Consider the following 13815-nt stretch of genomic DNA (forward strand, 5'->3'; position numbering starts at 1 on the left):
ATTTAGAGATGCATAGTTGTATAAGTGCGGATTCACTGTACGGTTCACTTAGGTACTGGTTTTGTTGTACCATGTGCTCAAAAAATTGCGTTACACTGGGAAAATTTGAGTTTTCATAGTTTGGCAAACTAATTAGTTGGTCTTTAATTCCGCGCTGTGTCGTCTTCGACCAGTACGCTGACAGAAAAGCATTCTGAAATTCCTCTACTGAATAGCATTGCCTTGCGATCGGTCTCATGCGAGTTGCCGGTTCGCCTTCCAAAAAACTGCAAATAAATTCAAGTTTGTGTGTTACAGGCCAATTCGGTGGAAGAGCAAAGCTAAATTGTTGAATCCAATCCAGTGGGTGAATCTGCGTTCTATCGTTTTTAAAAACTTTAAACTTTCTCACTGACAGAAAATGTTTGTAGTCGAAATTATCATCTCTGTGTGATGGAACAGGTTCAGGATCGTAAGAGAATCTATTGAACTGTGGTTGATCAGAATCTAAGTCCCGTACTCTCTGTAGATTACCCAAATTATACGCGCTGCGGGAGTCTGACACATGTTCATAAAGTGGCGTCTGTTGCGGTATGTTATTAACTGAAATGTTTTTGATCTCTGTTACTTCTTGTTGTAAATTTGACAACTTCCTACGTAACGTATTGTGAGATGAATCGATCTCATTAATTGTCTGCTGTAAATTTTGAAATTCAGGTGTTTGGATAAATGAAACCGGTGCAGTATCGTCTGATTTATTGTCATTAGCATTTTCGATAACATCAATACGACTGGCCAATTCATCACATCTTTCAGTCAGTATTTTAACCTGATCATCGGTTTTAGAATCGGACGCATTAATCTGTTTTTGCAACTTACGCGTAGTTTCGCTCAGTTTTTTAACATCAGCTTTGATGACATCGCAATCCTGTGTTAGATCTAATTGTTCGAATCTATCTGTCACTGTTTGAATATTTACTGTGTGTGTATCTGTTTTTGATTTAAGATCAGAAATTTCATCCCTTAATTCCGCGTTCAACTGTTCTATGGTATTAATTTTGCCGGACACTGTAGTAATATTATTGTCTACATACGTCTTCGCTTTCGCAAACATTTTACGTTTGTCCTCTTGTCTTTGTGCAGTGATTGTTTCCATGACTTGTCGTTTTACTTTGTTTTGATCTTGAATAAATCTGCGGAAACGCGTATCACTGTTCTGTATGTGCTGACTAAAGCGCTCGTTAATCTGAGTGTTCTGCTGTTCGAATTTCGCGTCTATCTTTGCGTCCATAGTGCGCGAAAGTTCTACCGTCATTGCTTTAAACTCGTCCCGTAATTGTGCAGCTTTTTCAGAGCATTGTTTAGCGACTCCGCTAATTTCGTCTCTGAGTGTTTCTGTTGCGGCTGTTTGCATTTCCCTTAATTCTTGCGCAACAGACTTAATTTCTTCGCTATTTTTTTGAGAACAAGCCTCAATTTCCACGCGCAACTGTTCCTTAGTGTCATGGCACTGCGCGGCAACGTCTCTAATTTGTTCACTAAGTTTTTCTTGTTTTTTGTCATTTTTATCAAATCTTTCATTAAACTGTTTGAAATTTTGCCGCAAAAATGCCATAATTGGATCCGATTCAAAATTAGCATTTCTATTCTCTGTGCTGTTCAATAGTGGATCTGGAACTTTCTCGCTTACTGTAACCATTTGGTTATTCTGAGATTTAGAAAAAAGTTTGTCAGTCGAATGTACACTGTCAGACATTATTTCGGAATTAAATAAATCCGTCCTACTTTCAGTACATTGTTCATTTTCACTAGACAAATTTGTCTGTACGTTACTTGAATTTTCCAAATCGGGTGTGTTAAGTTCGGCAGCGCTCATTACTATAGAGCGTTCTGCGTCACCAATTGTCGTCAAATTAACAGACGAGACAATTGAGTTCGTTTGTTCATTATCAAGGTAAAAGTCATCATTAGTGGTTGTAATGCACTGATTGTTAGTGAACGCAGGATTGTCATCATTACACTGCGTGTCACATGTCCTATCGGTAAAGATGTTTAAATCGGTAGTTTCGTTCGTAATACCTCGCGATACACTATTCACAGTCTTTCGCGGCATTTTTACAGTAGTCACAATTATTCAAAAACAAATAAGCACAAATGCAAAAACAACACACAAATACAACAAAGCAACAAATTGCCGTTGACCTGTAGAGAGAAAGTCACAATATTATTAAAAGCGTAGCGCCAAATCCTAATTATATCTAAGCAAATAAGAGCAGATATCTGACTGTTGCTCAAAAGACTCTCAACGAAATTCGATCCTGGACTGGGTGTCGCCAAGTGTAACCTCCCCACCGTAATTTTATAAGAAAGAAATATGACAATATTTAATTATGAATCCTAATGGACATTGCGCTAAGTGTAACCTGCCCACAATGAAATGTACTGACAATGGCAACAAAAAATGTGAAATTCGCAATCTGACTCAAATATAAATTCCTCATGAAAAATTAAAGTCCATTCAGTGATAAGAAAATTTAATTAAACCGAAATGTCGGTCTTTGGCCCTGTGTAAAACAATCAGAATTAAAGTCTTACCTCAGAATAAATGGATGTCACATTTCTGCTCTTGTTGTTGCGCACCGCTTGGAGGAACTGCATTGCAAATAATAATATTCTCTTTTTTTTGTGATTTTAGTGAAATTTTTCTTCAAAAGAAGCGGAATGAAATGGGAAGTGCAACGAAATCTTTAGTTCAATAAAAAATTAAATTTTCGAGAAAATGCTTTTGAAATAAAAATTATTATTGGGGGACTTGTTGGAGAATAATTACAATAAATAAAATTTTTCATTATCTAATGATTATATTAATTAACAGTATACCTTATTCACCATCTTGACCAGTGTTGCCGACCGCTCTCCATGACGACTATTAGCGTACCGCACGCGACGACTACTGACAGAGTACTGCTCTCAACTAGACAGAGCTACAGACTCGCAACGACCGACTCGACAGACTCGCAACGACTGACTGACCGACTGAGAACCGCTCGCAACACTCGCGCGGTCAAGCGCATACTCTCTGGTCACAGATGCTACAATGCCTCGCCATCGCTGCTATGTTACATACGTGTTTCAGTACATAATAAAGTACACTTTCGCTATTCTCCTTTTCGCATTTTAGTGTAAGTGGGAGTTTTCTTGCGTTTTTATTTTTTCGGAGAAATGTACAAGATCCCTAACACAGTCATTTGTTAACGAATTAGCTTCTGGGCTGAAAATGAGACATTCTTAATGTCTCATTTACATTCAACAATTTACACTTCTTTGTTAAATTTTCGCTTGTATACAGGCTTATTTGATTTCGTCGCTTTTTTTGGGAGGCATTAGTTCCTTTGTAGTTAACTTTTCCTGGTAATTTTCTTTTCTGTTAGCACTTGAAACAGATTCAACGGAATTCATGTTTGCACTGCACACAATGGCCTATTCCTGCACAGTAAACAACCAACTCCAAACACAAACTGCCATTCATGGAAATGATTAAATTCAGGTGGCACAGATAAACATAGCCAATCACAACATCAACAGATGTCAGATGCATGAATAAATACTACAGTCTCACAATCGACGAAGATGTGCTTTGTGTTTCTCACCGCCTCAAGAGGATTACTGTGAGATAAAATCGAAAACTTAATATAATGTATCTCGTTTGTAATCTCACAAAATACCGATGTCCGATCTAATTTTACTATGCAGTGAGTGAATTGGTATATGAGATGAGTGTGCTACCATCTAGCGCGATTTACGTTAAGCAAATGGGGATAACGTCTGCTGCAGTGTGCTACTGCCCGGTGGTGCTGACATAAACTTGTAGCCGAGTGGTTGGGGCTAGCTGTGCACGCCCTGAACCCTGCAAGTTGTTTATCAAATGCATTTGTATTTGGCCCGTAAGGCGATTACGTCTCGCCAGTTGCGCATGCGCAAAAGATCCTTAAAACGTGCACAACTGAAGGTGTGCTCGCGACACTGTTGCCAAATTTGATAGGTCTAGAGAAATAGCACTGTAGCATACACAGCCGTGTATTTCAGATTGTCACATCTGTGTTGTGTTTAACAGCATTCATAGCAAAATAACCAATAAATCCGCAAGATGTAAAAAGGTAGGGTGTTCACATACTCTTACACAACAGCCGCCACTGTTCAAATTGTTGGATGGACGCAGGGGACATGCACCTTGGCCGGCCAGTTCCCCGGATTTGACGCCTGTAGGCTTCTTTCTGTGGGGAACTGGAAGACACTGTCTACGATGTTACACTAATTACACCCGATTATATGCAACGACGTATTACTGCATGCTGCGCGGACGTCTCCGCTGAAATGCTAGAACATGTGCAAGTCTTTCATACCAGGCTGCGGGCGTTTGGTCATTTGAACATAACTTGTAATGGTCGGTTGCTCGTTACTGGTCAGAATTCACATAACTATCGTACTGACTTATGTTGTTCTTTAGTGTGCGCTACCACAGGTATCGTGCAAGTGTCGGTGTTGGAACTCTTCAAAAGACAGTATACTGTAAACGACTCGTACTAGAACCCTCCAACAAACACCACTGACATTCTAATTTACCCTAATTTTAGTTTGTTAATGTCAATGAGCATGGCTCCATTTAAAAAAAGTTTGTTTACACATAAAATAAACCGTGTACATATTATTAAAACTGCCTGTTGGCTAACAATACGCGCCCCTGCCTACCAGTCCAGTCTGTGAAAACCTCGCATCGTTAGCACTTTCCATTCCAGCATCAATAGCAAGTTTTAGGTGATTTACCCTTTGTATAGCCACAGCTTGGTGGGTACGAAATATGAAATACATGAATCTGTTACTTTAGACATTCCAGGTTTGTGGAAAAGAACAAACAGAATTGTTTTCAAAACTACAGTATCTTAAAAAATTGGGACAGCTCAGCTGTTGTTGTTTCAAAACCCGAGTATTCTATGGCTAATCTCTTATGCTTTCGTCGTTCATTCCATTTTCATGCAAAACAATATCGTGAGGTGCAGTCAAAAATCGATAAATTAGATGATATACGAGGCGTGTTTTTTAAGTAAGTACCGTTTTGAAATTAAAAAAAGATGTGCTAAGATATCTCAATGATTTTATTTTTACATAAAAGCCTGTACCTTAATCTACTTTTCTGCATAATTTTCGTCAATATTGAGGCACTTGTGATAACATTGTACCAGTTTTTGAATACCCTCCTCATAGAAGTCTGCCGCCTGACTTGTTAACCACTGCATCACCACTGTTTTGACTTCGTCATTGTCTTGAAGACGCTGACCACCCACGTGTTTCTTCAAGTGCAGGAACAGATGGTAGTCACGGGGGGGCAAGATCGGGGCTGTGCGGGGGATGATCTAGAGATTCCCATCGAAAAGATGTGATGAGATCTTTGGTCTGATCCTCCATATGCGGATAGGCATTGATTGTCCAGCAAAACGATGCCCTTGCTCAACTTCCATGGACTGTTTCTTTGATTCTGGTGTGACGTACGCCACCCATGTTTCATCGCCCGTAACAATTTGGCTTAAGAAATCATCACCTTCGTTGCGGTACCGCTCAAGGAAAGTCAATGCACTGTCTAAATGTTTGGTTATGTGCACATCCGTCAACATTTTCGGTCCCCAACGTGCGCACAATTTTCGGTAATTCAAGTGCTCGGTCATAATGCCATACAAAACACTATGAGAAACATTAGGAAAGCCATCCCGCAAGGAGGAAATCGTAAAGCGTCTGTTTTCTCTCACCTCCACTTCCTGCACCAAACGAAGGACGCCCACTCCGTTGTTGACATGCACATGTGTGCGGCCATCTTTAAATGCTCTCACCCACTTTCTTACCATTCCATCACTCATAATGTTTTCTACATAAACTGCACAGATCTCACAATGAATATCGATCGCATTTAGGCCTTTAGCACTAAGAAATAAGAGCCCATACTTCACAGTCGGCGGGACTCACGATTATCGGAGGCACTTTAAACACTCAGTACACAGCGCAAACAAGGAAGAATCAGACTGCAATGGCGTCAGTGCGTGGATTAAGGTACAGGCTTTCATGTAAAAATAAAATTATTGAGATATCTTAGCACGTCTCTTTTTAATTTTAAAACGGTACTTACTTAAAGAACACGCCTCGTATTAGCCAAAGTACATGTAATTTGTAAAATCAGGCGTCTCTAACAATATCAGTGCTCCTCGAAAATACCGACACCTTGTGCGCAGACTGCCTCAACTGACGTTAAACATTGCAAATGAAGTAAAAAATTAGCGTCTCATTTAATAAAAATTGATATTAAACTTTTCATAGGCATCTTCTCAGTCTAAAGCAAAATACATTTTTACATTCTTAGCAACCTATCTGGAGTGATGCATTCCCTGCTAACTTTTATGTTGATACTCAGTATAACACCGTAAAAACATTGTAAGTGCAACAATGCGTTTCTACAAGGTGATAGATTATGAATTCCCGGAATAATGTTACAAATAGCTATCAATTTTCTGCAGGGTCTGCACAGTAAAGATATTGCACACAACATATTTCTGGAGCTCTAAATTTTCTGTTACCATTTGCAGGAACCCAGCCACAAGACATATTGTAACATTTATAGCTTGTGTGAAGAAGTGTAATTATTTTCTCATAGAAAAAGGATACCAAGAGCCATAATTGTTCCTACAAATTTTTTTGTTATTTAAACCTGAAGATGACACAAATGAAGCATTGAAACCAGTTGCTTAAATAATAAAAATTAAAAATAGGAAGAATTATGGCTGTTGGTAACCTTTTCCTACAAGTTATTGATCAGCCACATTTCTGCATCCACATTTATGTGATGGAGCTACAAAAAATATATATTATTTTTTGTTTATGTGAGCATATCCCAATGAAGTAAGCCCAAACACCAGAAATCGTTAAAGCTGAACAAAGCTCCAGGCCCTGATAGAATTCCTGTCAGATTATACTCTGAATTTGCAGCTGAGTTAGCCTTCTTATAACTGTAATCTATTGTAGATCCCTTGAACAAAAAACTGCTTGGAAAATGAAGGGTTGTATAAGTGATCCACAAAACTTCCATCCAGTATCCTTGACATTGATTTGTTGTAGAATCTTGAAACATATTCTGAGCTAAAAAATAATGAGGTATCTTGAATAGAATGATCTTCTCTGTGCAAACCAGCATGAATTTTGAAAACATAGATCATGTACAACTCAACTCGCATTTTTCTCACATGACATACTAAAGGCTTTGGATCAAGGCAACCAGGTAGATGTAGTATTTCTTGATTTCCAAAAATCATTTGGCTTAATGCAGCACCTATGCTTATTGCCAAAGGACCATCATGTGGGGTATCAAGTGAAATTTGTAACTGAATTGAGGACTTTTTGGTGATAGGGAGGACACAGCATGTTAGCTCAGGTGGAGAGTCATCAACAGATGTAGAAGTAACTTCAGGTGTTCACCAGGGAAATGTGTTGGGACCATTGCTGTTCATATTGTATATTAATGACATCGGAGACAATATTAATAGTAAAATCAGGCTTTTTGCAGATGATGCAGTTGTCTGTAATGAAGTGAAGCTGCATAAATATTCAGTCAGGTCTTGATAAGATTTCAACATGGTGCAGAGACTGGGAACTTGCTCTAAATGTTCAGAAATGCAAAATTTTGAACTTCACAAAACAAAAAATGTACTATTCTGTGACTATAATATCAATGAGTCATGGTTGTAATTGGCCAACTCATACAAATACCTGGATGTAACACTATGTGGGGATATAAAATGGAATGATCACATAGATTCAGCCATGGGTAAGGACTTTGGTTTGTTGCTAGAATACTGGGGAAGTGCAATTAACCTACAAAGGAGATTGCTTGTAAATCACTTGTGTGTCCAGTTCTAGAATATTGCTCAAGTGTGGAGGGCCCTTACCAAATACGACTGAACATATACGTAGAAGGGCATCACGAATGGTCACAGGTTGTTTAATCTGTGGGAGAGTGTCACAGGGATAATGAAGGAACTGAACTGGAAGGCTCTTGAAGATAGATGTAAATTACCCCAAGAAAGACTATTAACAAAGTTTCAAGAACCAGCTTTAAATGATTACTCTAGGAATATACTACAACCTCCTATGTATTGCTCACATAGGGATTGTGAAGATAAGATTAGAATAATTACTGCACCCACAGAGGCATTCAAACAATCATTTTTCCCACACTCCATTTGTGAATGGAACTGTAAGAAACCCTAATAACTAGTACAATGGAATGTACCCTCTGCCATGCAGCTCATGGTTGTTTGCAGACTATGGATGTATGTGTAGAACTGTAATATTGTTCACAGCTGACAGGTCCCTGTTTCAGATGTTGTTCCAGCTGATGACATAGAAGTTTATAATCAGTATTGTTAATAAGAAAATAATCCCTAATCACCCAAAGACGAATCAAAATTTTATGGCTCACTACAGTATGGCAGGTTTGCAGCTGACAAGAATCTGCAGGTATGCTGAACTTTTATGGCCACAGGCCAGAATCCTGCATCTAGGTAATATAGAAATCAATGGTCACAAGGTCTTGCTTTCGGTTGCTTGTACTTTCAGGTAGCATTACCCCAGAGGCTGCAGCACACATCACGCCAGGATAACTCTTCAAAAGATAAATATTCAAATCTGTAAGTGGATTGGCAGATCACATATCTTTACTGAAGTCTCTGTACACTGTTTAGCAAGTACAACTGTTACCTTGCCCTCTGGACCTGGACTTGGATCTCTACACTGTTTAAGACAGTTCTGGTTTTATTCATTGGTACTGATTTGAGCTCATGTTATTTGCAAATGTAACATTCACTTTCAGATTTTGACCATCAGCTTAGCTTTGATCTTGGGTTCCACATGCTACAAGGCTCATGCCAATGACCTTCCTTAGTAGTTTATGTCAGGCTGCAGCACAAAAGGGATAATTGCTGATAAGCTGTGAGGAGTTACAAAACTTGATATGGAACAGCAGCCTCCACCTCTGTTGGAATTAAGATTACTTCTGACCAATGACACAAAACTGACAAACGTTGATTTATGAGAAGGCACAGAAGAGGGGAGACAGAGCAATTAAAAGGATTTCGCATAGAAGAAGGTCTCTTGTTTTCACTTACTCACTGATTTTCCTTGTCTTAGACCGTCTTGTAACCTGTATCTTAAGCCTCCATCATCATTCACTGACAGTATTTTGTGGCTGATTAACTTCTGTGATTTGCTAGTCGACTTTGTTATTGTCCATGTAAGTGTAACTGAGCTGATGAGAGCCTCAGTCGGTGGGGTATTATTGCCATTGTCTGATTGTACGATCCCAAATTACTACCTGTCTCTGTGGCCGACATCTCTTAACACATACTTCTGTGGTATCACTCAACCCGAGGTAAGATGGTTCAAATCCTGATGGTTGAAAAAAATTTCAGTGCTAGTCTTTTGCGGACAAGGGGAGGAGAGGTGGTGGCATAAAGTTCCTGATCACTAGACTTTGCACCAATGTGTTGGTTTAAATACCAAACCTCTCCACAATGTCTCAAGAAATGAGGACATGTGACACTGTTGATGGTGATCCATCCATCAGATGGGGATGTTAAGCTTGGCAGCTTCCTTGGTGCTTTTTGTGAGGAGCAGGGTGCTGGCATCAGGTTTCACTCTCTTCTTGTCTCATATCATCATCCTCATCTTACAATACAACCGTTACACTATGCCCCCACCCCCAACCACCCCTGACACATACTCACTCACTCACACACACACACACACACACACACACACACACACACACACACACACAATACATACCATACATATTACATGCAAGTATTGTAATGGAGCATGTTGTAAATAAACAAGAAAATCCCAAATGACTTCAAGTTGCCTGACATGCACTGTATCAAGATGCCAAAATCATTCAGCTCTTGTCAGGGCATGACCATGTAGCCTGACCAGAGACAACAGAGGCCATCAGCACCTGACTGACATATTTACGATGTGTTGAGCATCTGTCTTCACCCCAGTCAACCCCGCCTGCCCTAAAGTGGATCACTTTTATCTGACTAGAGGACATGTGGTTCCTCACTGAAAGGATGAGGAATATACAGAATGTTTCAAAGTCTTCACATCAGTCATCTATGGGTGGTAGATCACAGCATGGGGAACAACTTTTGTTAGACACAAAATGTTCTCTGACAGTAACACTAGCCATCATTTATAATTAATTATTCCGCTGAGAGCTGGCAGACCACATGTACTCTGTGACATTCATAAGGAATGTGTATTGCCTATGATCCAGTTTAGACACATTCATTTCTGAGGTTTTCTATCTGAGAATCATTTTGTCAGTTTACTGTGATAAGGCAGTGTGCAGATGCAGCATACCTGGTTAGTAGAACCAGCTACTTTGCTGAAATCTCATCATCCCTGGGGTAATGAATACAATAAAATGAAGTCATGCACCAGTAAGCATCAGCAAATTTTTTGTCTCTAACAAAACTTGTTCCCCATAATGTGATCAATCACCACTATATGTCTGATGCAGAGGCTTTGAAATGCCCTGTATATGTGTACAAAGTGTATGGCATTCATCTGCTTGCTTGAAACAACCAATATGCAACCAGTTTTCAACTCAGGGCACATGCTCTGAGATGTACTGAGAAATGTTTTAATCTCCTCATTTGATTAAAAATGGAGAGTAATAATTAACATACATGTTTTAATGTATGTGCTTCTCTGATAGCAATTTTTCATTTATACAACCTGTTTTCAATTCTCCAAATGTTATCATTTGTGATTTATGCAAGGCAGTCTGTCACCCAGTCATTAAAAAATGGGTTATAGGAGATGAGTGTTACTACACACTAAATGATGGAAATGCTGGAGTGCTAGATGCAGCTCCAAGTACACTGGAGGTTACTGGTATGTGGCCAAGTTTGTTGTTACTGTTGAGTAACCATTTCTGAGTGTCACTTATGCTGAGGCATGAAATGAAGCTCTTAGATACATATCCAATGTTTTTCTGGACAAAGAAAGAAAAATTGAAGAAACTTCTTGTCCTCCTTATTCTATGTTGTGCCTGTGTATATGTAGCACTGAATTTCATTCACTTTACACTACTTCTTGTCTTCCTTATCCCACATTGTGCTTGTGAATGTGCAGCACTGAATTTCATGCTGACATATAAGACTAGGAATCAGTTCATACATGTGAAAGTAACTGTTGTAATGGCTGAATTAATAGACTGTGACTGGCTGTAAGATAATATCTGCATAGAATATGAAGTAAAGATAAAACACTCACATAATGGAAACTCCATGTAGGAATATCAACAATGTAGGAAAAAATAGATTGCTACTTACCATAGAGATGACATATTAAGTTCAGACAGGCACAACTGAAAGACACTTACACACAAACTTTCAGCCACAGCCTTTGTCAGTAAAAGAGAAACAAACATCATTCATTTACACAAGCAAGCACACCTCACGCATCCATGACCGCCATCTCCAGCAGCTTGGGCCAGAATATCTGTGTCTTTTAATTGTACCTGTCTACAACTTAATGTGTCATCTTTATGGTAAGTAGCAATCCATCTTTTCCTACATTAAAGATAAATTAATCATTCATCATCTTTCAACTGAGCTGTTTACAGTGAATTTATTATATGCTTACAAAATTTAAGAGATTTATTAATATTAGTGATTTGTAAATGTAGCAGTTCTGACAATAAACTCAAACTATCTCAAGAAAACTAAGAGAATAAATGAAATAAAAGCAAAAAGTTCCTGTAGAGGTTGTTTCCGTAACTACCAGCTGTGACTGAATGAATATATATTTTGTATATTTGTGAAAGTAAGTTAGACTTAGCACCCTATGTAATGCTGTTGTTTAAAGTCCCCTTTATTGCTTTCTGTTCTAGCGGACAGAGTGGAACTGGACCGTAACTTTGTGGCATCACTACTTGCACATGCATTCTTCTCAACATTTCCAAAGAGGACTAGCAAAACCCATCCCACTCTACAAGATTCTAATTTCACACACTTTTTCAAGCACTTAAACAAGTAAGTATCATATTATATTTTAATAACATTTTAGAATATCTGAAAATAGAGCTTGCTATGAGCAAACAAAATTTCTGTGTGTTATTTCATTTGTAATTCTGCCATCCTCAAGGATGACACACAAAGATAATCATATTAGTGTTTTCAGGATAAATTAAAATTTGCATCACCTCCATTATTAGGTAGGAAATAAATACACAGTAAGTCAAATGATATTCAATTCCCTGACAAAGTAGCAGTATGACATAGATGTTTAATACAAATCATTGTTCGCTAAATTCAGTGAATTCTCCTTAACAATAACTGAAAGAGAGAAATAGAAATGAGATGCTGAAATCAGGCCCAACAGATCTACAGATAGGTTTTCCATACCTCACCCCAAACATCAATATTGAAGAATCAATTTTTAAAGAGCCCACAAAAAATCATTGTGTCACTGAAAAGCAATAGGCATATATGTACTAGTTTAGAGAACACTTCAACCAAAGTACTAAAGTCAAGTGCTGACTTTGTAGTACCATAGCTGAGTTAACTTTAGAATCAATCAGTGAGCCAAGGAGTAATTTCTACAACAGTGAAGTAGTAACACCTATTAACAACACAACTAACTATATAACAATTTTGCTGTAAGTAAACTGGAAGTTTTTAAATAAAATTTCTTCTGTGGAATAGAGGTGCCTGGAAGGAACTTCTACAGCTTACTTTGACTTACATGGATACTTTTCCTGGAAGATCAAAGAAAGCTTCAAAAACTGTGATGGTTGCTGATGACACAAGTACACTGATAAAGGGCTCAAACACATCCACACTAAACACAGCCTAGAGAGGAATGATACAAGTTTATAGCAATCAGCTTAACCTTTAATCTTACAGAAATTCGTGCTAAACAATTCTAGTTAAAAATCTTACAGCTACAAGAAGCAAACATCAATGGGCACACTCTGACTGAAGCTCTATATATGAGGTTCCTAAGCATCTAGATTCATAATAATCTGAGGAGGCAACAGTGTGTAGATAAGCTGTCCAAAAAATTCATTTATGCCTGCTTTGCGTATATAAAACTCTCTCATTCTGTTGATCTGCTGATGGGATTGCTAGTAGAGTTTGAGCAAATTCACTGAAGACTGCTCTATAGCATAATCTTATGGGATAATATGGCTAAGATCAGAAAGGAACTTGTCCTACACAAGTATGCAGTAAGGATAGTGTGTAAGGTTAATAACTGAACCATCTTGCAGTTAAGCCTCTTCAGGAACTTGAGGATTCTTTACACTTACGTGTTCTTATATTTACACCCTAATGGTATTAGTGTTTAATAACAGTAGTGAACTTAGGATGAAATGAGCAATCACAAAACTATCAGTAAAAATAATTTCCTTATTGGTCGTTATGTAGGGTTTGTAATGAAGTTTTGGATTCTGATGGAATCTAAATTGTTTCACTTGTATAAAAAATAGCAGAAAGCTGTACACCAAAACAAATATATGGCTATTTTGAAAATAATGGGTTACTGAATGCAAACCAATTTGACTTTAGAACAAATCTGTCAGTAATAAAAGCAACATAAAATCCATTTATTTATTTATTTATTATTTATTTTATTTATCCATCCATTGACAATAAATATTGTATGGATGTTGTCAAGGGTACATGTAAGCCATTTCAAAGAAATGGGACACAAAGGCATTGAAAAGAGACA

The 13815-nt window shown here is 38.1% G+C and overlaps 1 protein-coding gene across 3 annotated transcripts in view; it reads left to right on the forward strand.

Annotated features, from left to right (window-relative positions):
- Positions 1-13815, forward strand: part of LOC124595441 (probable poly(ADP-ribose) glycohydrolase 2) — a 457210-nt gene that overhangs the window by 375258 nt on the left and 68137 nt on the right. For all 3 annotated transcript variants that reach the window (XM_047134183.1, XM_047134185.1, XM_047134184.1), the window contains one exon: positions 11975-12116. In XM_047134183.1, the coding sequence (XP_046990139.1) occupies positions 11975-12116 (142 nt within the window). The remainder of the gene's footprint in view (positions 1-11974; positions 12117-13815) is intronic.

This window comes from Schistocerca americana, chromosome 2, assembly GCF_021461395.2.
Source record: "Schistocerca americana isolate TAMUIC-IGC-003095 chromosome 2, iqSchAmer2.1, whole genome shotgun sequence".
Taxonomy (NCBI): Eukaryota; Metazoa; Arthropoda; class Insecta; order Orthoptera; family Acrididae; genus Schistocerca; species Schistocerca americana.